The 27,989-nt window shown below is 46.6% G+C and overlaps 1 protein-coding gene across 1 annotated transcript; it reads right to left on the bottom strand.

The window, feature by feature from the left end:
• Window positions 1–586: 586 nt before the first annotated feature.
• Window positions 587–26,200, bottom strand: LOC118638776 (zinc finger protein 660-like). Its single transcript, XM_036274900.1, has 6 exons — window positions 26,186–26,200; window positions 23,302–23,330; window positions 23,204–23,228; window positions 5,448–5,574; window positions 1,058–2,163; window positions 587–889 (listed from the first exon to the last, which is right to left on the bottom strand). The coding sequence occupies exons 1-6, from the start codon at window positions 26,198–26,200 to the stop codon at window positions 587–589; spliced, it is 1,605 nt and encodes a 534-aa protein (XP_036130793.1).
• Between the last annotated feature and the right edge of the window lie 1,789 nt (window positions 26,201–27,989).

Below are 27,989 nucleotides of genomic sequence, written 5' to 3'. Positions count from 1 at the left end.
CTTTAAAATAATCTACATTAGCCTGGCCTGTGTGGCTCAGCAGATTGGCCGTCGATCCACATACCAAGAGGTCACCAGTTTGATTCCAGGTCAGGGCACATGCCTGAGTTAAGGACTAGCTCCCCAGTGGGGGGCATGCTGGAGGAAGCCAATCGATGTTTCTCTCTTATCAATGTTTCTATCTCCCTCTCCCTTCCTCTATCTGAAAATCAATAAAAACATATTAAAAAAAAATAAGAAAATGTGACATAAACACACATGCTTCCCATATAATGAATAGTGATATAAAAATCACCCTACCACTGATGTTTGAATGTATGAGCTAAACCTCAGACAAATGAGGTCTGCGTTTCCTCCAGTATTGTTTACACTGAAGCAAGAACCCATACATTTCCTACACATCTAAAAATGTCCTCCAGTGTGACGTCTCAGGTGTCCAAAGAGGTTAGAGATTTTGCTAAAAGAGAACCAATATTCGCCCTGGCCAGTTTGGCTCAGTGGTTGGAGAGCATCAGCCTGCGGACCAGAGTCCTGGGTTTGGTTCCCACTAGGGCCACATACCAAAAAAAAAAAAGATAACCAATATTCACTGCACTGAAAAAGCCTTTCTCCTGTGTGACCTCTGATGAGAACAAAGATGAGAGTTCCTGATGAAAGACTTCCCACATTCACTGCACTCATAAGGCCTTTCTCCAGTGTGAAGTCTCTGATGATAACGGAGTCCAGAGTGACAGGTAAAAGATTTCCCACATTCATTGCACTCATGAGGCCTTTCTCCAGTGTGAACTCTCTTATGATAACTAAGGCCAGGGCTAGTGATGAAAGATTTCCCACATTCACTACATTCGTACGGCCTTTCTCCAGTGTGAAGTCTTTGATGATAACGGAGTCCAGAGCTACAAGTAAAAGATCTCCCACATTCACTGCACACGTAAGGCCTTTCTCCAGTGTGAACTCTCTGATGATAACGAAGACCAGAGCTACAGGTAAAAGATTTCCCACATTCACTGCACTCATAAGACCTGTCTCTGGTGTAAATTCTCTGATGAAAATGAAAGTGATAGTTGCTCTTAAAAGATTTCCCACATTCACTGCACTCATAAGGCCTTTCTCCAGTGTGAACTCTCTGATGATAATGAAGGCTAGAGATTCTGGCAAAATATTTTCCACATTCACTGCACTCATAAGGCTTTTCTCCAGTATGAACCCTTTGATGTTGAACAAGGTTGAAACTTTGGCTAAAAGATTTCCCACATTCACCACACTCATAAGGCTTCTCTCCAGTGTGAACCCTTTGGTGTTGAATGAGGCTAAAATTTTGGCTAAAGGATTTCCCACATTCACTGCACTCATAAGGCTTCTCTCCAGTGTGAACCCTTTGGTGCTGAATGAGGTTTGGAGTTTGACTAAAGGATTTCCCACATTTGCCACACTCATAAGGCTTCTCTCCAGAATGAACTCGGTGATGTAGAATAAGGCCATTGCGATTTCTAAAGCATTTCTCACATTCACTGCACTTATATGGCTTTCCCCCTGTGTGAACTTTTTGATGATAACGAAGGGCAGAGATGCCTGTAAAAGATTTTTCACATTCACGGCAGACAAAACACTGCCTTCCAGAGTGGACGGCTTGGTCTGGAACAAGTGTGTGGTTGCAGCCAATGGCTTTCTTACCTTCTTTCCCTGCGTAAACTTTTTTTCTCCTTTGAAAAGTCAGCTCAGAGATCGAGATTTTATTTGAACTGTCCCTGGTGTGGCTAGCCTGTTTTTGGATATATCCTGAGCTGGTCAGCACATCCAGCCCAAGTTCCTCGGTGGTGAAAAGCTCCTGGGACACACTGAAACTGCAGCCCTTCCCAAGTGAGGGCCTGTCCACAGCTGGTACAAGAGCCTTTTCTCTCTTGTGCTGTTCCTGCTTCTGGTGACATTCTGCAGTGAAATAACACGGTTTTGCACATGCCCCACACCTCAACAGTTTTGGGCTGTGTTGTGTTCCCGGCTGCTCCACCAAGTGGAAAATGTCTTTCAAGACCGGCCCACAACTCTCACAGGGGTGGGTCTTCTGGGCAGATGAAGCCACCTTGGGATTCTTTGCCTGTGGCACTCTTACAGAAATGTTCTGTTCGGTGGGTGCCTCCACACCCTGTGCTCCACAGCAGCAACCTGAACAAAAGAAAAGGATGGTGAATTACACGTTGACCTTAGAGCAAGAGGTAATCTCAGCACAAATGTCCATCTGTCATACCTAGGCATGTTTCTGTGCAATGATTTTTTGTTTTCTAATTTATTTCAAGTGGGAGGGAGAGAGAGAGAGAAAAACATTGATGTGAGAGAGACACATTGACTGGTTGCCTCCTGCACGAACTGACCAGGATTGGGGAACAAACTGCAACCAAGGTAGGTGTCCTTGAACGGGAATTAAACCCATGATTCTTTAGTCCAAGGGCCGACGCTCTAACCGCTTAGCAACACTGGCCAGGGCTCTATGCGATGATTTTATAGACATGTGAGTTAGATTCTGAGAAAATGGCTTTTATACATTATTTCGCCTCCAAATTCAGTCAGTGCTGGGGACCTCACCAACGGAGGAACATGATCATAGGATGGCGTACAAAAAGAGGCTGAACCTACTAGCTGTTCTGGAAATGGCTTCCTGCAAGATGTTTTCTGCTACTTATGTGAGGCTGTGTAGATGAATTTGAATGCACCCAAACCCATAAAAATCAATTAAAAAAGAACAAGTGAGAACTGGATGGTCACTCATTGGTTTGAGCATCGGCTCATGCACCAGAGAGTCAGGGGTTTGATTCCAGTCAAGGACACATACCTCAGTTGTGGTTCGATCCCTGGTCCTGCGTGCAGGAGGCAGCCAATCAATGTGTCTCTCTCACGTCAATGTTTCTCCCCCACAAACTCTATCTTAAGATAAATTTAAAAATATCCTCAGGTGAAGATTAAAAAAAGAAAGACTACGTTTAATTTTTTAAATCCTCAGGTGAGGATTAACAGCAATAAAATTTGAAGGAAAAGAAAATAACATATGATATTTGAGGTCAACATAAATGAATGTGCACATCCAAAACTCTGTGGGCATGGACCAAGGTTGTGGAGCAGTAAGGAGAATCGTGTGAGAGAAATAGTTGAGGTGAAGAGTTTAGAAAGATGGAGATTATCCATGGGCTGAAAATCTGAGTGGAAATTATAAAGAGTAGAAATGAGTAGTTTGCAATGTGTCAGTAGGCAAGGACAAGTAGACTGGGGTGTAGAACTTGCACTGGTAACAAAACACTGTTAACCAAAATGAGTTTCTTTTTATGACCTTAACAAAGTCCTAAAATCAAACCTTCACCATTGAGCAAGCCAAGATTTCCTGTGAGCCCAACATACCACCAAAGGACTCATGTCCTCTAGTGATACACAAAGGACTCTTCCCCTTAATTCCCAGTTAAGCCATTACATGGGATACAAATGTTACAAATCCTAAGAAAAAAATGGAAGACATGAATGGCCAACACTATTATAGAACAAAACAGCACAAAACTGACCACAGGAAACATGTTCATGTAAGCGACGTCACCAGGATGTGGAACAGGTGATACGAGAATTCCCAAAACAAGTAAACACTTATCCAAAACAAAAACAGGCTAACGAAAGTGGGAAAATAGTCCAATTAAGACAACTAGTAACACAGGAAAGCAAAAAAGGGAGAACCACACAGAAAAGTTGGCTGGGTGAGCAAACCTATGTGGAGATGGCATGGGTCAGAACACAAGTTGAAGATGCCTCTGTCATCTGTAGAGCTTGCCCTTGCATTGACTCTAGTGGCCTGTTTGTGATGGACCCTGGGAAACTGTTCTTAGGAATCACAGGAGGCCCTGAAATTGTGAACTCCCCACAGTTTACACATATAGAAATTGCTGGCATGAATTCCAAAAAAATTCCTTGGCCACAACCTATCCCATGAATAAAACAAAGATCAAGAGGATAATAATTTTAAGTATTATGCACCAAACAACAGAGAAAGTGCATTAAGCAAATAATAGCAGTGTCCTTCTTTCTCCCTCCCTCCCACTCTTATCTGATGAGAAATAGAAAAATACCCTCGGGTGAGGATTAAAAAAATAAATAAATACATAAATACTTTTTGTTAAAAAAAAAGTAACCAGTACCTAAGCCTGCTGGAAAAATGGCAGCAGTAGATGTGCTGAAAGCAAAGTTACCAGAAAAACGTGTTTTTGTTTTTTTTTTAATGTTTTTATTGATTGTTTAGAGAGAGGAAGGGAGAGACAGAAACAATAATGTGAAAAACATTGATTATTTGCCTCTTGCACACCCCTTACTGGGGATTGAGCCTGAAACCCAGGCATGTGCCCTGACTAGGAACAGAACTAGGACCTCTCAGTTCATGAGATGATGCTCAATCCACTGAGCCATACCGACTGAGCAAAAACTGACTTTTTTTAGAGTGAAATATCAGTGAAGTACAATAAAGGAAAGTGCAAAAAAGATGTGTACCTGGCCCTGACCAGTTTGGCTCAGTAGTTAGAGCGTCGGACTGCGGTCCAGAGAGACCCGGGTTTGGTTCCCACTAAGGGCACATATCTCGGTTGCAGTTTGTCCCTGGCCTTGGTTGGGTTGCGTGGGTGGCAGGCACTTGATGTGTCCCTTTCACGTTGATGTTTCTTTCTCTTTCTCTCTCTTTCTCCTTCCCACTTTATTTGAACAAAAAAAGGAAAAATGTCCTCGGGTCAGGATAAAAAAAAAAAAGATGTGTATCTGTATCTGATAAGGATTTAATTTATACAGTATTCAAGGTACTCAGAACACTCATTAGCCAAAAAAATACAATTAAAATAGGGGTTAAGAATGTCAAAAGATTTTAACAAAAAATATGTACAAATGATCAACAGGAATATAAAAATTGCTTTTCCTCACTAATCAAGGTGTAATCCATTAAGCTCTGTGCAAATCTACAGACCTCAAACCCTTCCCTGTGATGGTTCAGTGTAGCAGGTATTGGGGCTACAGGAAGAGAACAGGGCAGTGTAAAAACCCAGCCCTACCAAATACAGTAACTACCCATTAAGTTGTAGAAGCAGCCCTGGCCGGTTTGGCTCAGCAGTTAGAGTGTCAGGCCGCGGTCCAGAGAGACCTGGGTTCAGTTCCCACTAAGGGCATGTACCTCGGTTGCAGTTTGTCCCCGGCTCGGGTTGGGTCGTGCAGGTGGCAACCACTCGAAGTGTCCCTTTCACGTCGATGTTTCTCTCTCTCTCCCACTCTATCTGAACAAAATATGGAAAAATGACCCCGGGTGAGGATTCAAAAAAAAAGTTGCAGAAGCAAGAGGTGCCCACAGTCCTCATGTGAACAAAGCACCTCCTGAGGAAAGGAGGGCATAAGGAAATGCAAAGCTTAGGCCAGGTTACTGGGGAGAGTGAGGATCTTACCCTGTGAGGATATAAGTGCAAAGTTCTCCAGCATCACATCAAGATACAGGCGTCTCTGAGCCTCATCAAGGAGGCACCATTCCTCCCTGGAGAAGTACAGGACAACGTCTTCAAAGGTCACATCAACCTGTCAGAATTAAGACAATTAAAACTGGAGCCCAGCAGGTGTGGCTCAGTGGTTGAGCATTGACGTATGCACCAAGACGTCGCTGGTTCGATTCCCAGTCAGGGTACATGCCCAAGTTGTAGGCCAGATACCCAGTGAGGGGCATGCAGGAGGTAGCCAATTAATGTTCTCTCTCTTGCATGTTTCTGTCTCTCTATCCCTCTTCCTTCCTCTCTAAAAATAAATAAAGAAAAAAAATATTAAAAATTGAATAAGCTCTGGTGGGTTTGGCTCAGGAGTTGGAGCATCGGCCTGCAGACCAGAGAGTCCTGGGTTCGGTTCCCGCTAGGGGCATGTACCAAAAAAATAAATAAATTAAATAAAACTGGCCCTGGCCGGTTTGGCTCAGCGGTTATAGCGTCGGCCTGCGGTCCGGAGAGACCCGGGTTCAGCTCCCGCTAAGGTTGCAGTTTGTCCCCGGCCCCGGTTGGTCGTGTGGGTGGCAACCACTTGATGTGTCCCTTTCATGTCGATGTTTCTCTCTCTCTCTCTCCCTCCCACTCTATCTGAACAAAAAATGGAAAAATATCCTCGGGTGAGGATAAAAAAATAAATCAATAAATAAAATTAAATTAAATTAAATAAATTAAATAAGCTCTGGCGGGTTTGGCTCAGGAGTTGGAGCATCGGCCTGCGGACCAGTCCTGGGTTCGGTTCCCGCTAGGGGCACATACCAAAAAAATAAATAAATTAAATTAAATTAAATAAATTAAATACAACTGGCCCTGGCCGGTTTGGCTCAGCGGTTATAGCGTCGGCCTGCGGTCCGGAGAGACCCGGGTTCAGCTCCCGCTAAGGTTGCAGTTTGTCCCCGGCCCCGGTTGGTCGTGTGGGTGGCAACCACTTGATGTGTCCCTTTCACGTCGATGTTTCTCTCTCTCTCTCTCTCCCTCCCACTCTATCTGAACAAAAAATGGAAAAATATCCTCGGGTGAGGATAAAAAAATAAATCAATAAATAAAATTAAATTAAATTAAATAAATTAAATAAAACTGGCCCTCGCCGGTTTGGCTCAGCAGTTAGGCTCAGCGGTCAGAGTGTTGGTCTGCGGTCTCGAGAGACCCAGGTTCGGTTCCCCCTAAGGGTGTACCTCGGTTGCAGTTTCCCAGGGCCTGGTTGGGTCATGCAGGTGGCAACCACTCAGTGTGTCCCTTTCATGTCAATGTTTCTCCTCTCTCTTCCTCTCTCTCCCTCCCACTCTATCTGAACAAAAAATTAAAAAATGTCCTCGGGTGAAGATAAAAATAAATAAATAAAACTGGAACAGTCTTTCTGAGAACTGCAATCTTACTCTTTATACATCTTCCCCACACTCAACCTCCTTCTGGGCTCCCACTTCAGAGAGGACACCAGGGCTGGTGCCAGAGCTGTGGGCTCTCTCATCACAGTCACATGAACCACTGTGATCTCCCTCAGCAACACCAGCATAGATGTGACATTCAGCAGAAAAGTAGCATTTAAGCTCAAGGCCTTGCCTGCAGGGCCCCATCCTTCCAGACAAGCATTTCCACGGAGTGCCCCAGAACATTCCTCCAAGAAACATCCAAACACCCGACCTTATGCTTAAGTCAACATAGCAGGTGCCCAGGGCCATCAGCTCACACTCCCTCTAGCTGGGCACACATCACTGTGCAGTATCTGTAAGGAATCGGGGGCGCTGCTGAATAAAACAGAGAAGAGACTGGAGAGCCAATCAGCCGAATAAACAGGGATCAGGCTTTATTGGGTACACTCCGGGCAGGTTCACAGACTCTGGGGGTCGAGTCCTAGAAGCCGCGCTCAATGTAGGGGCTGTGTCTTTTATGTCTGCCTGTTGTATCTGGAATTTGTCCCTTAGGGTTTGGCCCTGCGGGAGCTATGCACGGAGCCTCTGGAATGTGAATCGATAAGAGCAAGATGGGAGTTAATCTACATGCTCCAGGCAGGCCGTTCAGGGTGGGAGGCAAGGCTGAGCAAGGTGACAATGGTCGAGCACTTTGCCTGGCGCCAGTCCCCAGGCCATCGGACAGTATCCACCCTCCTTCACATCTTCAGACCCAGCTTCTCGCCCTCAGCCCTGCCACCTGCCTGCTTCACACCTCAGGGCTCTCTCTGGAATCACCCAGGAACTTGGTATAGGGCACCCAGAGTGCTCCAATATTGCACAGCAACCTAGTACCCCTGAGGCAGGGCAGACAAGTAGGAAAAAACCCAGACTAGTGGAAGGAGGAGGCAGGAGCCCAGCCCTCTCACCAGAGCCCCTACCTCGTGGCAGGAACAAAGAGAAACTGTTCACCGCAGGAGCCCCCGCGGAGGTCATGGGAATCAAAGCAGCACCACCCCCAGCCGAGCAGAGTCAGCTCAGCATGTGGCGCCACAAAGCCGGGAGACAGAGCACCAGCCTGGGCAACACCCGAAACCCCAAGAACGGACTGGGCCCCATTCATCGCAGCCTCCAGGCGCCCGGTCCCCTGGACGGCAGTTTCCACTTTCCCACCGGGGCGCCCACGCTGGCCGCCTCCTCCCTCCGCCCGAGTCAGACGCGCGTTCTTCTCACCCCGATTTTCCTCGGTCGGGCCGGGCTGCAGGGCTCAGGGTGGGGAGGCGGCGAGGCCCGGGGACGCGATCTCACCTGGGCCGCCGCCATCGGACTCTGCGGGCGGGGAGGGTCCCTGGCCCGGGCGGAGCGGGTCCCCCGCGTGGCTGAGCCTCACACTGCCCGCAGTGACCAGCACCCCTGTGCCCTCCCCACTGCCTCTGCCGCAGGCACTGCTGACCGCTGAGGGGAGACTGGACAAGAGGAAATTCCCGCCAGGAGGCGGAGGAAGACCGGCCCTCAGCAGTGCCCACACCACACGCCTCTTCTGAGCCTTTCTGGGCCCAGGGTGGTGGTCCACCCAGCCTTCTGGGTAATGTAGTTTCAAGCTCCAAGGCGGGGATCCTGTATTTCCCCCACACAGGCTAGGAGCATTTTCTTTTCTTTTTTTAATTTCTTTTTTCTTTTTTATCCTCACCCGAGGATATTTTTCCATTTTTTTGTACAGATAGACTGGGAGGGAGAGAGAGAAACATCGACGTGAAGGGACACATCCAGTGGCTGCCACCCGCATGACCAACCAGGGCCGGGGACAAACTGCAACCGAAGTACGTGCCCTTAGCGGGAACCGAACCCGGGTCTCTCCGGACCGCAGGCCGACACTCTAACCGCTGAGCCAAACTGGCCAGGGCTAATTTCTTTTTTCTTTATTGATCAGAGAGAGGAAGGGAGAGGGAGAGAGGGATAGAAACATCGATGAGAGAGAACATGGATTAGCAACCTCCTGCATGCCCCCTTTCTGGGGATCAGTCCCACAACCCCCGGCATGTGCCCTGACCAGCAATCAAACCGGCAACCTCTTGGTGCAAGGGTGGACGCTCAACCACTGAGCCAGATTGGTCCGGCCAGGAGCGGCTTTTCTTTTTTCATTTTATATTTTTTTAATTTTTCCTTTTTTTTTTTTTTTTGGTTCAGATAGAGTGGGAAGGAGAGGGAGAGAAACATCGATGTGAAAGGGACACATCCAGTGGCTGCCACCGGCACAACCCATTCAGGGCCAGGGACCAACCGAGGTACATGCCCTTAGTGGGAACCGAACCTGGGTCTCTCCGAGGGCAGGCCAATGCTCTAACTGCTGAGCCAAACCTGCCAGGGCCCCAAAACACACTGGGAACTCCAAGTGTGCTCTATCGTCCCCCAGTGGACATCATTTCTTGAACATGGTTGTCTCTGGTGCACCTGTCTGGCTACTTTTTTCCTCCTAACTGCTGGTTTTGCATTTCTTTCAAGATAGCTCTTTCTGACCTTCAGGCATTCTGTTTCTTGTTAATTCAGGCCATGATATATGTGGCTGATTCAGGCTGACTGTGGTTGGGGGAGGTGCTCAAGTCCTTAAAGCTATCCTGCCTCAGTTGGACCCACTATGTCAAGTTCACAACACAGAACAGACACACATACTTAGAGTACCCATGACTGGGCAATCAGAAGTCTCAGATCAGCTTGTGCAGCAGTCTGGCTAGAGTTCAAGACAGATTGAATGGAGGGGGGCGGGGGGGCGGCTTATGTAATACTTTCAACAATAAAGATTTTTTCAAAAGACATGATCTCCCGGCTGGTGTGGCTCAGCGGTTGAGCATCGATCCATGCACCAAGAGGCTGCTGGTTCAATTCCCAGTCAGGTCACATGCCCAGGTCATAGGCCCAATTCCCAGTGTGTGTGGGGGGGGCATCAGGAGGTGGCCAATTGATGTTCTCTCTCTTCCTCTCTCTCTCAAATCAATAAAGAAATGAAAATTTAAAAAAAAAGAAAAAAAAGACATGATCTGAAGCCTTTGGCTCTAACTATATACTTATGCAAATAAAAGTAGAAGTTGAGCCTGGCTGGTGTGGCTCAGTGGCTGAGCATAGAACCATGCACCAAAGGGTCACTGGTTTGATTCCTGGTCAGAGCACATGCCCAGGTTGTGGGCCTGATCCACAGTGGGGGGCATGCAGGAGGCAGCCAACTGATGCTCTCTCTCTCCTTCTCTCTCTGTAAAATCAATAAAGAAAAAATATTGAAAAAAAAAAAAAAAGTAGAAGTTGAGGATGTCAATGACATGCAATATAGGCATTCCAGAAAGTGTTTGGTTCCAGACCAACTGCAATAAAGCCAGTATGGTAATAAACCAATCACAAACATTTGTTGGTTCCCAGTGCAAATAAAAATTAGGTTTACACTATATATAACCGTAATCTATAAAGTGTGCAAACCATTGTTTCAAACAATAACGTACATAACTTATTCCTAAAAAATGCTAACCATCATATAAGCCTTGATTAGAAGCAATATTTGCACTCGATGCAGTATGCATCCCTAAAAAAGGACATATGCCTGCATTGCAGTCTAGAATATTTAACCACACAAATGACCTACTTACATCATCATATTCATGACAAATATAACACAAGAATGTAGGTCAAACCTTGGAAATAGCCCTGGACGGTTTGGCTCAGCAGTTAAAGCGTTGGCCTGCAGTCTAGAGAGACCCGGGTTCGGTTTCCGCTAAGGGCATGTACCTTGGTTGCACTTTGTCCCTGGCCCTGGTTGGGTTGTGTGGGTGGCAACCACTCGATGTGTCCCTTTCACGTAGATGTTTCTCTCTCTCTCTCCCTCCCACTCTATATGAACAAAAATATCAAAAAATGTCCTGGGGCGAGGATAAAAATATAATAAAATAAAATAATCGCCCTGGCCGGTTTGGCTCAGCAGTTAGAGCGTAGGCCTGCGGTCCAGAGACCCGGGTTCGGTTCCTGCTAAGGCATGTACCTCGGTTGCAGTTTGTCCCCGGCCCTGGTTGGGTCGTGTGGGTGGCAGCCACTCGATGTGTCCCTTTCATGTCGATGTCTCTCCCTCTTTCTCTCTCTCCCTCCCTCCGGCCCTCCCACTCTATCTGAACAAAAAATGGAAAAATGTCCTCGGGTGAGGGTAAAAAAATAAATAAAACAATCAACATTTAATTTTTCTTACATAGATTGTGTCTTAAATAGTGTATGTGTATCTCTAGTAAGTAGAATCAGGAGTAAGGATGTCAGCTTTGGTTAGAGTGTGTGGGGCACCAGAGTCTAGGTTTGTGTTCAAAATAATGTTCCAAAGCAAAGATCTTGGTGCAGAAGGAAAAGCCTGCAAAAAACAATGTGGGTACACAAATGGTAAGGGCTGCAGGGAAGATATGGTGAGCACCATTGTTATATACAGCCACTGTGGACACAGAAGACAGAATAGGGTAGAATAATGATCATTGCAAGAATGGAAACAGAACCTTCAGCCGAATCTCCCTGGATCTTAGTGTCCCTGCCCCAATGAGGGTTTCAAAAACAACGGCAGATTTTTCCTTGCTCTGGAGCCAGAACCCCGGTTGGAATCCAGCTTCTTGAATATGACACTTGTCCGTTGTGTAAGAACCCACTTCATTTCTTTAACCCTGGTTTTTCTCAGCAATTCAAAATTAGTTTCACTTCCCAGGTTGTTGTGAGAATGAAGAGAAAATGTTCAAAAAGCTAACCCTGGAGTGCTGGCACTGAGGAGTACTGATTGTTACTTTTTTAAAAAATTATTATTATTATTTTTTTTTAATCCTCACCCGAGGACATTTTTCCATTTTTTGTTCAGGTAGAGTGGGAGGGAGAGAGAGGAACAGAGAGAGAGAGAGAAACATCGATGTGAAAGGAACACATCGAGTGGCTGCCACCCACACAACCGACCAGGGCTGGGGACACACTGCAACCGAGGTACGCGCCCTTAGTGGGAACCGAACCCGGGTCTCTCAGGACCGCAGGCTGACGCTCTAACCGCTGAGCCAAACCGGCCAGGGTTTAATTATTTTCTGTTTGTTACTTTTATTGATGCTCTCAGGGCAAGGTAAGCAACACCTGCATGTCACATTCAGCCAGAAATTCAGAGCTCCAGTGAGTCACTTAAATATTTCCCAGCAGAACCGAGGCTGGTTTGGCTCTGCGGTTAGTGTTGGCCCACGGACCAGAGTGGCGGGTTCAATCCCGGTCAAGGGCATGCACCTCCATTGCAGCTCAGTCTCTGGCTCACATTGATGTGTCTCTCTCCTTCCCTTCCTCTCACTCTGTCTGAAAATAAATGGAAAATTATCCTCGGGTGAAGATTTAATAAATAAATAAATTGACCCTGGCTTGTTTGGCTCAGCAGTTAGAGCCTCATCCCAAGGACTGAAGGGTGGGAGGTTCCATTTCTGCCTTTCTCATATCGATGTTTCTTTCTCCAACTCTATCTAAAAACAATGGAATATCCTTGGGTGAGGATTAACAAAAAAATTAATTTCCCAGTGGAGACCGCACACTGAGACTTGTGTCCAGCTGCATTTGCCTCCTTTAGGGCGGTCAGACTTTTGCAGCCCCATTTCTTTCTCAAAGGCATCCCTAAAACAGGGCCTTGTGTGCAATGGAGGGAATATGGGGTTCCTGGCCTGGGATTGTTTCTGAGGTCAGAGGCTGAAGTGGCAGGAGCCGAGGCAGATGGCAGGCAGTGGCCCCACAGGAAATCATCACCTTAGCCTTTGACCAGCTTTAGGGACAGACACATAACTTTTACCCGTTGTACAAAAAAGAATACTAAAACCTGGACCGTGGGAAGGTGTCATGTCTCAATGAGTCCCAGTGAAATTCAGGAATCTAACATTCAAATCCAGGGAGCCTCACCCAGGACATGGGGAACCTGATCACTGCCCTCCCATTTCCCTCTGCACTGGGCTTTGGGACTCCTAACACCCTGCCCATCTGCATGCCATCTAACCCCCGCAGTGTTGTTCCCAGTCACAAACCATGATACCAAAGCGGGATAATGGGAGAACACTACAAACCAAGAACGTGGAGTATCATTCAATGTCTAAACTTCTGCATGTGATGGAGAATATTAATAGTGTGGGTTAAATTATAAATATCCACAGTCAACACTGTGGTGAAGGCCTGAGATGGGGGGGCAGGTTGAGGGGGCAAAGAGGCAGGAGGAATGGAGGACATCTGTAATTCTGTCAAGAATAAAAAATAAATTAGAAAAAACTAGGTGCCCATTATATTGTGCAAAGCATTAAAAAAGCAAAAAAGATAAAAAAATTATTATTCCAATATAAAAAAAAGTATTCCATAATGCAAATAAGGCACAAAACTTCGTAAAATTCCAACATGCAACTTTTCTGTTCAAGAAAACTGCCAAAATTCATAGCATATACAGCAGAACATATGATCAGACAAATTCATATCCGAGAAAAGGCTCTTCATGAATTCTTAGGAAAATGCAATAAAAACAGGTAGCATGAGTAGCGCGACTAAGTAATTTAAAAATGTTTACATAAGCAATGATGAACCAAACCAGATATTCTCCATGATGTAGAGAAACTGAATGTCTTATCCACTGCTGGAATGGAGCAAAAGGTACAACCAGTTTAAATTACAACTTGATAATCTCATTAAATTAAACGTTCATTTAGATTATGACTCAAACTCTGCAATGAGGTATTGACAAAGGTAAATGAAACATATATTCATATAAAGAAATATATACAGCCCTGGCCGGTTTGGCTCAGCGGTTAGAGCGTCGGCCTGCGGTCCAGAGACCCGGGTTCGGTTCCCGCTAAGGGCACTTACCTCAGTTGCAGTATGTCCCAGGCCCTGGTTGGGTCGTGTGGGTGGCGAGCGACCACGCGATGTGTCCCTTTCACGTCGATGTTTCTTTCGCTCGCTCTCTCTCCCTCCCTCCCTCCCACTCTATCTGAACAAAATATCGAAAAATGTCCTGAGGTGAGGATCAAAAAATATTAAGTTAAAAAAATAAAGAAATATATACAAATGTTCTACCAGCTTTATTTTCAATAATCAAAAATGAGAAATAACCCAATACCATAAACAAATTAACTGACAAACAAATGTATTTTTATTTTCAAAGATAAGAACATTTCTCATTTTAAAAAAACAAGAGCTACTAATAAATCATTAATGAATATTCAAGTATTTATGCAACATAAATGAAAAGCAGAAGAAATACTGTTATTCCCATTATATAAATACTAGGAAATTCAAAGTTAGCTATTAAAAGGGAAAACTAGCCTGGCTGGTGTGGCTCAGTAGACTGAGCATTGTCCCATGGCCTAAGAGGTCCCATATGATTCCTGGTCAGGGAACATGCCCAGGTTGCAGGATTGATCGGGGGGTGAGGGGAGTGCAGGAGGCAGCAGATCTATGTATCTCTCTCTCTCATTGATGTTTCTATCTCTTTCTCCCTTCATTTCTTTCTTTAAAAAAAGTATTTAAAGTGAAAAGTAAATCAACGAGTACTTAGAAAGCTGTAAAGAAGAGAGAAATTACTCGGCTGGTGTGGCTCAGTGGTTGAGCTTCGACCCATGCACCAAGAATTCACCAGTTCGATTCCTGGTCAGGGCACATGCCAAGGTTGTAGGCCTGATCCCCAGTGCAGGGAGAGAGACATATCAATTGGTTGCCTCCTACAGGCACCCTGACTGGAGCAGGAGAATGGAACCTGCACCTCAGGTATGTGACCTTGACCAAAATTCAAATCCATGACCCTTCAGTGTGAGGGCTGATGCTCTAACCATTTGGCAACTATCAGGGTGATTAACTGAAATTTTTGGAAAATGGTTCAAAATAAAAAAATGTGTATGTCCAGTTCAGTTGGATGGGCATCGTCCCATGCACCAAGAGGTCCCTGGATGGATTCCCTGTCAAGGCTCATGCCAGGGTTATAGGCTGGATCCCCAGCAGAGGAAGCAGCCAATCTGTTATAGATGTTTCTATTTCTCTTTCCCTCTCCCTTTATCTCTCCCTGAAATCAATTAAAAAAATATTTTTTAAAATGTGTACGTCCAGCCCTGGCCTATTTGGCTCAGCGGTTGAAGCATTAGCCTGTGGACCAGAGAGTCCTGGGTTCGGTTCCCGCTAGGGGCACATACCAAAAAAAAAAAAGTGTATGTCCAAAACCTTTTACAGAATACATTTGGCATCTCTGTATTCAATCCACATTCTCATGCCCTCAAGGGGGTCAGTCTTGTCTCTGTGACATCAAACATACCAAACAATGAAGGACTCTCATTCAAATCAAGGAAAATGCCGACTAGCTCACAACAGCAACATTTCTGCACAATGGATACTACTTTTCCTTATCTTTGATTTCTTGTCTGGGCACCAATGATCTTCAGGTGCATATCCAAGAGGGTATAGAAATCATGAAACCTCAAAAATAAACAGGCCTGAGGGTCCCCCCATCTGTGAACATGCTAGTCCAGCAGTCTTTTTCACATAAACATTTCTGGATGTACCTTTAGAAGAGGCACATTCCATCTAGCTGCTGCAGTTTTCTCCAATCCCTATTAGGCCAGTGACTCTGTAGCAATCCTGGTTTCCCCTAACACCTATGGTCCCCCCACCAGTGACTTCCACCCATGTAATTGTAGACATTAAAACAGATGACCCTGTCCTGGCCGTTTTGGCTCAGCGGTTGGAGCGTTAGCCTGAGGACAAGAGAGTCCCGGGTTCAGTTCCCGCTGGGAGTACGTACCAAAAAAAAAAAAAAAGACAGATGGCCTTTTGCAAGACCTTCTAAAGTAATTCCCTTCAAAAATACTGATATACACTGTGAACAAGGAAAATATTCATGCTGCTCCCAGGAGCACTTGAGGCTATCACTTCTACTACCTCTTCAAAGTGATCTCTGAGTTTCCAAAAACTCACAACATTCAAGCTTCACATGAGTAACAGAGAGCCCTGCAGTCTTTGTAAGGAAGGGCGTAGCAATGCAAATTTGGCAAAAACTGGTGAGCTAATTACCACACCATACAGTCACCTCACAGGCAGAGACCCCTGCAAAGTTGTTCACCTTTTCTTTTTTTTAATCCTCACCCGAGGACATTTTTCCATTCAGGTAGAGTTGGAGGGAGAGAGAGAAACAGAGAGAGAGAGAGACATCAACGTGAAAGGGACACATCGAGTGGCTGCCACCCGCACGACCACCCAGGGCCGGGGACAAACTGCAACCGAGGCACGTGCCCCTATGGGGAATTGAACCCGGCTCTCCCTGGACCGCAGGCCAACGCTCCAACCTCTGAGCCAAACCGGCCAGGGCTTGTTCACCTTTTCATGCCTGTGGAGCCCAAATCTGCTTATAACCTACTGCACAAAGTAAATAAAACATCCAAAATTAAAGATAACTTACAAAATAAAAAGTAAATCAGTAGGTACTTAAGAGAGCTGTAAAAACAGAAATTATAAAATCACAGGAAGTACAGCCGTGGCCAGTTTTGCTCAATGGTTAGAGCAAACACAATGAGTCTCGGGTCTGACTCTGGCCAAGGGCACGTACCTCAATTGGAGTTCGTCCCTGGCCCCAGTTGGAGTCATGTGGGAGGCAACCAGTTGATGTGTCCCTTTCACGTTGATGTTTCTCTCTCCCTCCCTCCCACTGTATCTAAAGATAAACAGAAAAATGTCCTTGGGTGAGGATTGGAAAAAAAATACAGGAAGTACAATCACATGGACAGGCATGGTCAGTATTATAGTGGTTTCAGTTTCATGCATATGTTGACTCATTAAATACTATACTTGAGCCCTGGCCAGTTTGACTCAGCAGTTAGAGCAGCATCAGCCCATGGACCAATGAGTCGCCAGTTCGATTCCAGTTAAGGGCATGGTTGCGATTCGTCCCCGGCCCTGGTTGGGGTCCTGCGGGAGGCGGCCACTCAATGTGTCCCTTTCACGTTGATGTCTCTGTCTCTGTCTCTCCCCCTCCCACTCTGTTGAGGGACTAATGAAAAAGGCCTTCATTATTTTATAAACCCAAATGACATGGACCTAGCCATTCTTACTTTGATTTCAACATCGGACATATTTACCAGTGGTATCTAGGGAAGTCATGTCCTTGAGAAAACAGTTTTTCTGCTAGCTGCTGGCTGAACTCCAGTAATGTTCTCTGCAGTCAACAAGGGGTCAGGTCCGTACCCCAACCAGTCAGAGCAAAGGAAATGCAGATCTCCTACAGGCTCCGGCTACTCCTAATTTCCTCCAACAAATTAGTTAACAAATTCAACGTCCCTGAGGACATTAGGATAGTGATTAACGAAAACTGTGGGGACTTGCTCAGTGGTGTAGGTGAAATAGCTAACAGAAATTTGCAGTGACATAAATGTGCAATGAGCCCTGGGTAGGTTAGAAAGTATAACAAACACAAATGCTTTCTACATAACTAAAAGTTATGGAAAAATCTTCCTACTATTGACCTTCAGATTAATGAGACAAAATCCAGACAAAAGAGGCCTCAGGGTTTCCTCCAATGTTGTAAACACTGAACAAAGAAACTGTATTTCCTACACACCTAAAAACTTCCACCAGAAAAAAATAAAGTGCTATGGCAACTTGTGATTAATAGAAATAAAAACAAAAACTTTCTCCAATGTGAACTCTCATGTGTCCAAAGAGGTTAGAATTTTGGCTAAAGATTATCCACATTTACCACACTCATAAGGACTTTCTCCTGTGTGAACTCTGATGAGAACGAAGGGCAGAGTTCTTGATAAAAGTTTTCCCACATTCACTACACCCATAAGGCCTTTCTCCAGTATGAAGTTTCTGATGATAACTGAGCCCAGAGCTACAGGTAAAAGATTTCCCACATTTACTGCACTCATAAGGCCTTTCTCCAGTGTGAAGTCTCCGGTGATAACGAAGGCCAGGGCTAGTGATGAAAGATTTCCCACATTCACTGCACTCAAAAGGCCTTTCTCCACTGTGAACTCTCTGATGATAACGAAGGTCAGAGTTCTTGGAAAAAGATTTCCCACATTGGCTGCATTCATAAGGCTTTTCTCCAGTGTGTACTCTCTGATGAAACCGAAAGTGCTGCTTCGTCTTAAAAGATTTCCCACATTCACTGCAGTCATAAGGCCTTTCTCCAGTGTGAAGTCTCTCATGATAACGAAGGCCAGGACTAGTGATGAAAGATTTCCCACATTCACTGCACTCATAAGGCCTTTCTCCAGTGTGCACTCTCTGATGATAATGAAGGTCAGAGTTTCTGATAAAAGATTTCCCACATTCATTGCATACATAAGGCTTTTCTCCAGTGTGTAATCTCTGATGACAGTGAAAGTGATGCTTCAACTTAAAAGACCTCCCACATTCACTGCACTCATAAGGCCTTTCTCCAGTGTGATGTCTCTGATGAAGACGAAGGCTAGAGACTCTGGCAAAGTATTTTCCACATTCACTGCACTTATAAGGCTTTTCTCCAGTATGTATCCTTTGGTGTTGAATGAGGCTTGAACTGTGACTAAAGGATTTTCCACATTCACCACACACATAAGGCTTTTCTCCAGTGTGAACTCTGCGATGTTGAACAAGGCTGGCATGATCTATAAAGCATTTCTCACATTCACTGCACTTATATGACTTCTTCCCTATGTGAACTTTTTGATGATAACGAAGGCCAGAGATTCCTCTAAAACATTTTTCACATTCACGGCAGACAAAACACTGCCTTCCAGTGTGGACAGTTTGGTCTGGAACACATGCAGGGTTGCAGCCAATGGTATTTTTACATGCATTCCTGGTATAGTAATTATTTCTCTTTTGAAGTGTCACCCCAGACGTGAAGATTTCATTTGGCTTGACCCTGGTGTGAGTAGCCTGTTGTTGAAGATGTCTTGAGCTAGTAAGGTGTTTACGCCCAAAGTCTCCACCAGTAAAAACCTTCTGGGACACGCTGAAATTGCAGCCCTTCACAAGTGAGGCCCTGTTCACTCCTCTTATGAGACATTTTCCTCTCTTGTGCTGCTCCTGGTGGTCATGACGCTCTGCACTGAAATAAAATAGTTTTGCACATGCCCCACACCTCAACAGTTTTGGACTGGGCTGTGTTCCCGGTTGCTCAAACAACTGAAATATGTCCCTCAAGACCGGCCCACAACTCTCACAAGGGTGGCTCTTCTGGGAAGACGAGGGTGCCTTGGGATTCTTTGACTGTGACACTCTTACAGAAGTGTTCTGTTCAGTGGGTGCCTCCACACCCTGTGCTCCACAGCAGCAACCTGAACAAAAGGAAACGCTAGTGAATTACACATTGACCTTATAGCAAAAGGTAATCTCACCACAAATGTGCATCTGTCACAGCTAGGCATGATTCTATGCAGTGATTCTTTTTTTTTTATCCTCACTGGAGGACATTTTTGCATTCATCTTCAGATAGAGCGGGAGGGAGAAAGGGAGGAAGAGAGAAACATCGATGTGAGAGAGACACATGGACTGGCTGCCACCCACTCGACCCCAACAGGGACGGGGACAAACTGCAACCGAGGTACATGCTCTTAGCGGGAACCAAACCCGGGACTCCCTGGTCCGCAGGCCGATTGCTCTAACCGCTGAGCCAAACCGGCCAGGGTTGCAGTGATTTTCCACACATGAGTTAGACTCTGAGAAAATAGCTTTTAACATTACTTGGCCTCAAAGGTCAGTAAATGGTGGGGACCTCACCAAGGTAGGAACATGATCATAGGATGGAACACAAAGTGTGGAAGGATCTACTAGTTGTTTTTCTGAAAATGGCTTCCAGTAGGATGTTTCCTGCTGATTATGTGAGGCTGTGTAGAAGAATGTGAATGTGCCTAAACCCATAAATATCAACTGAAACAGAGCAGATGATGTTCAAGGTCAATATAAAGATATGTGCACATCCGCCCTGGCCGGTTTGGCTCAGCGGTTAGAGCGTCCACCTGCGGTCCGGAGAGGCCCGGGTTCGGTTCCCGCTAAGGGCATGTACCTCGGTTGCAGTTTGTCCCCGGCCCTGGTTGGTCGTGCGGGTGGCAGCCACTCGATGTGTCCCTTCACATCGATGTTTCCCTCTCTCTCTCTTCCTCTCTCTCCCTCCCACTCTGTCTGTACAAAAAATGGAAAAATGTCCTCGGATGAGGATTAAAAAAAAAACAAAAAAAAAATAACAAAGATATGTGCACATCCAAAGCTCTACAGGTATGAATCAAGGTTGAAAAGCAGTAGAGAGAGACGTGTGAGGGAAATCACTGAAGTGCAGAGTTTTGAGAGGTGGAGATTAACCATGGTCTCAAAATCTGACTAAATATGATAAAGATTAGAACTGAGTAATTGGCAATGTGTCAAGAATAAGCAAAGTAAAGTAGGTAGTGGTGTGGAAACTGCAATGGTAACAAAGCTAAACAACAGGAGTTCCTATTTATGACCTTAACAAAGCCTTCACCAAATGTACTGACCAAGGTAAGACCTCCGCTCAGGCCAACCTGCCACTGGTAAAGTCATGTCGCTCTTGTGATACACAAAAAACTCTTCCCCTCCACTCCCAATTGAGCCATTACATGGGATACAAATAATACAGATCCTAAGAAAAAATCTGAAGAGATGGATGGCCGCACTATTATAGAACAAAACAGGCCCCAGGAAAAAGATGTATGTAAGTGACGTCATCAGGATGGGAGAATCGGAGATTTGAGAATTCATCCATCTTCTGAAAACAAGTAAATACTTATCCCCAAACTAAAACAGGGCAAAGGAAGAGGAATAAGAATGCCATTAAGACAACTAACAATGCAGGAAGCAAAAAAGGCCACCCAAAAATGTTGGCTGGGTGAGCAAACCTATGTGGAAATGGCATGGGTCAGAACACAAGTTGAAGATGCCTCCTTCATCTATAGAGCTTGCCCTCACACTGACTCTAGTGGCCTGGGAAACATTGTTCTTAGGAACCACAGGGGCCCCTCCACTGTGAACTTTCCATAGTTTACACATGAGAGGTCTCTATAAAATTTGTCAGCATGAATTCCAAAAAAGTCCCCTTTGCCACAACCTACCCCATGAATAAGACAAAAACCAAGAAGATACAATTTTAAGTATTATGCACCCAACAATAGTATTTATTTGCTTAAGTACATTAAGCAAATAATATGAGATCCGAAGGTAGGGAAAAAAAATATTAGTAGAGATCTTCAATATTCCCCTTTCAACAAAGGCTAGATATCCCGTCCATAATGAATAAGGAATTATTAAAGGATGACTACACTTTAGAGTAAACACTACTCCTAAATATATATAGAACATTGCATTCAAATGCAGCACAAGAGGCATTCTTGTCAAGTGCACCTGAAACATTCTCTAGGTACATCAAGTTGTTACCAAACAGGGAGAGGCTTGGAGTGTGCCTGCCTCAGGCCAGCCAGGGTTCTGTGGGTTCTTGACTTCATTTAGAAAAGATTTTACAAATGAGTCCAAGTGACCTGAGAGAGCATTTGTTAAAATCAGGGATATAGAAACAAAAATAGAACTTAGGGTAGAAGAAGCAAAAGGAGACAGGCTAGGTGGTGCTCTGCTTTGGCTCCCTAGAAAGGTTATAGGAAAGCAGTGAGCCAAGGCGGGGCTGCTGTCAGCTCACTGGGAGTCACAGAAAAGGGGGCCGTGGAGAAAAAAAAGATCTAGCAATGTGCCTGGGAATAGCTACTGCTTCTCACTATGCCCCTACTTGCAAGTCTAGAGGGAATCAGACTTTATGGAAAATAAAAAGTTCATGCTGGCCCTGGCCGGTTTGGTTCAGCGGTTAGAGCGTCGGCCTGCGGTCCTGAGAGACCCGGGTTCGGTTCCCGCTAAGGGCGCGTACCTCGGTTGCAGTTTGTCCCCGGCCCTGGCTGGTTGTGCGGGTGGCAGCCACTCGATGTGTTCCTTTCGCATCGATGTTTCTCTCTCTCTCCCTCCCACTCTACCTGAACAAAAAATGAAAAAATGTCCTCGGGTGAGGATTAAAAAAAAAAAAAAAAAAAGTTCATGCTGTCCTGGCCAGTTTGACTCAGTGGTTAGAGTGTCAGCCTGTGAACCGGAGAGTCCCGGGTTCAGTTCCCGCTAAGGGCACGCACCTCGGTTGCAGTTTGTCCCCGGCTCCTTGGGCTCCTGTGGGTGGCAGCCAGTGATGTTTCTCTCTCTCTTCCTCCCTCTCTCCCTCCCACTCTATCTTAAGATAAATGCAAAAATGTCCTTGGGTGAGGATTAAGAGAAAAAAAAAGGTTCATGCTCAGGAAGGGGAATGGGCGTGCTCTAGAGTGAGCGGCCATTGTTGAGTCTTTGTCCTGAAGACAGACAGACAGACATCCTTCCTTCCTTCTCTCTCTCTCTCTCTCTCTCTCTCTCTCCTTTTCTTTTCTTTTCTTTACTGATATTAGTGAGAGAGAGGAAGGGAGAGGGAGAGAGATAGAAACATTGATTCACCGCCTCCTGCATGCTCCCCACTAGGGATTTGGCTCACAACACAGGCATGTGCCCTGACCGGGAACCGAACCGGAGACATCTTGGTGCGTGGGTTGACACTCAACCACGGAGCCACACCGGCCAGGCTCGGGTGCATTTCTGGTTTTATTGTTCTACTTTTTATCTTGGGTCTGTCTGGCTCTAATGGTGTTTTTGGTATTTGTTTCCTTGACTTTATCTGTCCATGGGTTTGCATTGTTTGAAAAAACTTTGCAAACTTAATTAAAAATACTTTACTGTTAACACTGGTAACCAGTACCCGAGCCTGCTGGAAAATGGCCACAGCAGATGTGCTGAAAGTAAAGTCGTCAAAACACTAAAATGTTTTTAAAGCAGAGTACCTACATAGCACAGTAAAGCCAAGTGCAAAAAGACTTGTACCTGTATCTGATAAGAAATTTGACACAAAAAACCATGGTTTAAAAAGAGGCTAAGGATGTAGAGACAAATTAACAAAAAACATGTACAAATGATCAACAGGAATATAAAAAATGTGTTTGGCTCCCTGAAAGTCTACTGACCTCAAACCCTTCCCTATGAGGGTTCAATACAGCAGGTACCAGGGCTGCAGTGCGAGATCAGGGCAGTGCGAACAACCCAGCCCTGCCAAGTACAGCAACTACTCAGAAAATCAGAGAAGCAAGCAGTGCCCACAGTGTACATGTTGAGGACAGAGCAACCCCTAGGGAAAGGGGAACATGGGAAATGCAAAGCTTAGTCCAGGTCAATGGGGAGAGTGAGTCTTACCCAGTGAGGATTTAAGTGAAAAGTTCTCCAGCATCACTTCGAAGTACAGGCATCTCTGAGCCTCATCAAGGAGGTGCCATTCCTCCCTGGAGAAGTACAGGACAATGTCTTCAAAGGTCACACCAACCTGTCAGAATTAAGACAATTGAAACTGAAAGAAATGAGTCTTTCTGAGAACCCCCAACCTAACTTCTTATACAACTTCTTATACACACTCAACCTCCTTCTGGGTTCCCCACTTCTGAGAGGATACCAGGGCCTGGTGCCAGTGCTGTGGGTTCTGTCTTCACAGTCACATGAACCACTGTGATCTCCCTCAGCAACACCAGTATGGACAAGATGTGCAGGAGACAAATAGCTCATAGCTTGGGGCCATGGCTGCAGGGCCCCATCCTTCCTGTAAAACAATTCCAGGAAGTCTCTGAGATCAGTCCTCCAAGACACAGCCAAACATTGAAACACGCCAGTAAGCCAGGACAAGTGGCCTAGGGAAACTGAGACAGACAGCTGAACCAACTGTCAGAACAATTTACAGCAGATACAGACAGTCACCTCCCTAGAAATAACATCTAGGCCTCAGTTGTATTTCTGCTCCAGACCCAGAAAAGGAGCAAAACCAGGTGGGTGATACTAGTCAGCTGCAATGACTAATGACCCCCTGACCTGACACTAAACAATCAGTATAGACCCTGAAGGCACACACCTAGAAAACTGATGAATATTCTTCTGAAACCCTCCACTAAGACCTCCTCTAAGATTCCTGCCTGAAAGAAAAAAAAAAAAAAAGCCTCAAGAGAGCTCGGCAGGTGTTGCTCAGTGGACTGAGCCTTGTCCTATGCACCAAAAGGTTCGATACTGGGTCAGGGCACATGCCTGGGTTGCAGGCTTGATCCTGGTAGGGCTCATACAGAAGGCAGCCAATGGATGCTTCTGTTTAATGGATGTTTCTATCTCTTTCTCCCTTCCTCTCCAAAAATCTATAAAAAACTTTTTTTTTTTTTAAGTTTAAAAAAAAAAAAAGCCTCAAGACAAAGGACCCAGTGCTCACTCTTCCTCTGGGGAGCAGCCCACACCATTCCCTTCTCCCTCTTCTTCCCCGATAGGCCTGCACCTACTAAACTCTGAGGGACCCCAGGAGGCTTGCAACCAGGGGAGCAACGGGCAGCGGCACTCATTCCAGGCTAACCCCTAAACTTGTTCCCAAGGACCCCTTTTCTATGACGTACCAGAGAGCAAAGGCAGCCCAGCCTAGACTCCCCTGTTGCTTCTTCCATGATAAGCCCGACCTTGTTTCACTGTCCCCAGCTTTACAAAATATTCCCTCATAGTCACCTTGAGACAGGCCAGTAAGCCAGGACAAGAGAAATAGGGAAAATGAGAAAGACAGTTGAACAAACTGACAGCCATTTACAGCAAATACAGAAGGTCACCTCCCTAGAAATGAAATCTAGGCCTCAGTTGTATTTCAGCTCCAGACCCAGAAAAGCAGCAAACCTATCCAGGACCAGCTGCAATGACTAAAATTCCCCTGCCGGAACCCTGACCAATCACTGAGGACCACAACCCTGAAGGCATACACCTGGAAAACATGAATATTCTGCTGAATGCCTCCACTGAGACCTCCCCTTTGATTCCCACCTGCAAGAGAGGAATAAACGCCTCCAGACAAAAGACCCAGCACACGCTCTTCTTTCCAAATGCAAGCCCGAGCCCCGGCCAGTTTGGCTCAGCACTTGAGCGTCGGCCTGCGGACCAGAGAGTCCCGGGTTCGGTTCCTGCTAGGGGCACGTACCACACGCACACAAAATTAATAAATAAAATAAAAAATAAAAAGCAAGCCCAAGCCCCCTGCCTTTTCTTCCCCTACAGGCATGAGTCTCCTAGGCTCTAAGGGACCCCAAGAGGCTTGCAACCAGACAGCAATGGGCAGTGGCAGTTCATCCCAGGCAAACCAACACAACCGGGCCCCAAAACCCCCTTTTCTGACTTCTTAATGAGCCAAAGCAGACCAGCCTGGGCTCATTTCCCCAGCCCTCCCTTGTTTCACTCTCCCCAGCTTTAATAAACATCCTCTAAAATTCACCTGGACTCATGTTGCCAAACGTTTCCTGCACCAAGAACCCACAGAATACCGGCAGGCCCTAGGCCGACCTGCCAAGCGCCAAGTCCTCTTTTCCATAACAACATGAGCTTGTGCTCACCCTTAAGCCAACACACCAGGGCCATCAGCTCACACTCCCTCTAGCTGGGCACACATCACTGTGTAGTATCCACCCTCCTCCACATCTTCAGACCCCGCTTCTCGCCCTCAGCCCTGCCACCTTCCTGCTTCGCACCACGGGGATCTCTCTGGAATCACCCAAGCACTTGGCATGTGGCACCCAGAGTGCTCCAATATCGCACAGCAACCTAGTACCCCTGAGGCAGGGCAGACAAGTAGGAAAAATCCCTACAAGTGGAACGAGGAGGCAGGAGCCCTCGTCCTCGCACCAGCAGCCCCACCTCCGGGCACGAACAAAGGGCAGCGGTTAAAGGCAGGAAACCCCTGCGGTGGTCACCGAAAAGCAACAGGACCCCCACCAAGCAGAGCGCCAGCTCAGCATGTGGCGCCACAAAGCCGGGAGACGATGCGCCAGCCTCGGCAACACCCGAAACCCCAAGAACGGACTGGGCCCCATTCATCGCAGCCTCCAGGCTCCCGGCCCCCTGCTCCCTCCGCCCGAGTAAGACGCGCGTTCTTCTCACTCGGATTTTCCTCGACACCCTTCCTGGGTCCGTCAAGGTCCTGGGGGTCGCCGGACAGGCGCCAGCGCCCAGACCGGCCCCCGGGAGGAAGGGGTCCTGTGACGAAGCGGCAGGCGGGCCCTCTGTCGGCCCCCCTCTCGCACCCCCGTCATCCGTGTCACCCCGGGCGCCTCTCGGTCGGGCCGGGCTGCAGGGCTCGGGGCGGGGAGGCGGCGAGGCCCGGGGACGCGCTCTCACCTGGGCCGCCGCCATCGGACTCTGCGGGCGGGGAGGGTCCCTGGCACCGGGGTCCCTGTCCCGAGCCGGAGCGGGTCCCCCTGCGACGTCTCTCAGCGTCACACCTGCTGCGGCGACCTCCAGCCTCTCAGCCTCTCCACAGACTCCGCCAGCGGGAGCTCCTCACCGGGTGACGGGAAACTGAAAGAAGCGGAAATGCGCGCAGCAGAAGTCCCGCCCCGCGCCCAACCGGAAATGCGGTTTCTGAGCTTCCATTGGCTCAGTGCGCGGCTCTTCGGCTCCCGGCCCAACCGGAAATGCCGTTTCTGAGCTTCCATTGGCTCAGTGCGCGGCTCTTCGGCTCCCGGCCACCGGGTAACTTCGGCTCCCGGCCACCGGGTAACATGGTTCCCACACGCCGACGCCGGGCTCCTGCGTTTTCCTGCCGACTCCAGGAGTAGATTTTAGGACACAGACCCCGATATCACAACGTGCAGTGTAATGCTCCCCGGTAGATACACTTTTTTGGACAAAGTTGTCTCTAGTACGCCAGCGCGGCTTTTTTCCCTTCTTTTTTTTTTTTTTTTTTTTTTTAGCTGCTGGTTTTGCACATCTTGCTTCAGGATCTGCACTGTCTGACCTCCAGGCCTCCTGTTCCTTGTTGATTCAGGCCATCCGGCGTGTCGCTCTTCCAAGCGGTATAGGAACGCTATCTATCCTGCCTCATTTGGACATACTGTGCAAAGTTAATGCCCCGACACAGACACCAATACTTAAGAGCATCTGTTCCTGCCCAGCCAGTGTGGCTCGCTGGTTGAAAGTCATCCCGTGCACCGAGGTCGCTGATTCCATTCGGGTCAGGACATAGGTTTGATCTCCAGTAGGGGGCGTGCAGGAGGCAGCCAGCCGAAGGATGCTGCTTCCTTCTCTCTTGAATGTCTCTTTCTCTCTCTCTCTCTCTAAAGAGTCAACAAAAACAAAGTATATACATTCCAAACCAATAGGGGGTAAAATGAAAGAAGAAAGATCAGAAGTCTCACCTCTGCCTGTGCAGCCGTGTGGTTAAGAGTCAAGACAGATTTGATTTGATGCCTCTGGCTCAAACTAGACATTTATTGCAAACAATGGAGGACATCAAAGACATGCAATTACAGGAATTCAGCCCAGAAGATGGGGTAGGGTTCCAGAAAAAAAAACACAAATAAATATGCCAATAAAGTGAGTGACACTAATTTGTTGGTTCTGCAGTGCATATAAAATTTATGTTTACACCCTGGCTGGTTTGGCTCAGTGGTTAAAGTGTCAACCCTGGATCCAAAAGGTCACGGTTTTGATTCCTGGTCAAGGGCACATACCTAGGTTGTAGGTTCAGATCTCAGGCACCCAGTTATGGCTTGTTCGGGAGACAACCAATCCATGTGTCTCTCTCACACTGATGTTTCTCTCTCTCTCTCTCTCTCTCTCTCTCTCTCTCTCTCTCTCTCCCTTCCCCCACCGTTTTCCCTCCACTCTCTCTAAAAAAAAAATCAATTTAAAAAATATCCTCAGATGAGGATTAACCAAAATTATAATAATAAAAGCCCTGGCCAGTTTGGCTCAGCAGTTGATCATTGGCCTGCGAACCAGAGAGTCCCAGGTTCAGTCCCCGCTAGGGGCATGTACCACAAAAAATAAATAAAATAAAATAATGGAGGGGGAGGGGGAGGAGGAGGGGGAGGTATAATGACATCAAAATAATGTTCTAAAGTCCAGACAGCTCACAAGGCCTCCTTAGGGCTATTCCTTCTGTTGAAATGGAAAATCAGGCCCTGGCGGAGAGCTCTGT

This window comes from Molossus molossus, unplaced genomic scaffold (assembly GCF_014108415.1).
Source record: "Molossus molossus isolate mMolMol1 unplaced genomic scaffold, mMolMol1.p scaffold_m16_p_21, whole genome shotgun sequence".
NCBI classification, from domain to species: domain Eukaryota; kingdom Metazoa; phylum Chordata; class Mammalia; order Chiroptera; family Molossidae; genus Molossus; species Molossus molossus.
The sequence above is the reverse complement of the archived record's forward strand: the minus strand, read 5'-3'. Positions and strand labels throughout refer to the sequence as shown.

Excerpts from the sequence above, each read along its gene's own strand:
- LOC118638776 (XM_036274900.1), bottom strand. Across the intron at positions 5,575-23,203 it reads TTCACTTAAATCCTCACTGG|GTTGATGTGACCTTTGAAGA; the intron begins GTAAGACTCACT and ends TAATTCTGACAG. Across the intron at positions 890-1,057 it reads CTTTTAAGAGCAACTATCAC|CTCCGTTATCATCAAAGACT; the intron begins TTTCATTTTCAT and ends TGTAGCTCTGGA.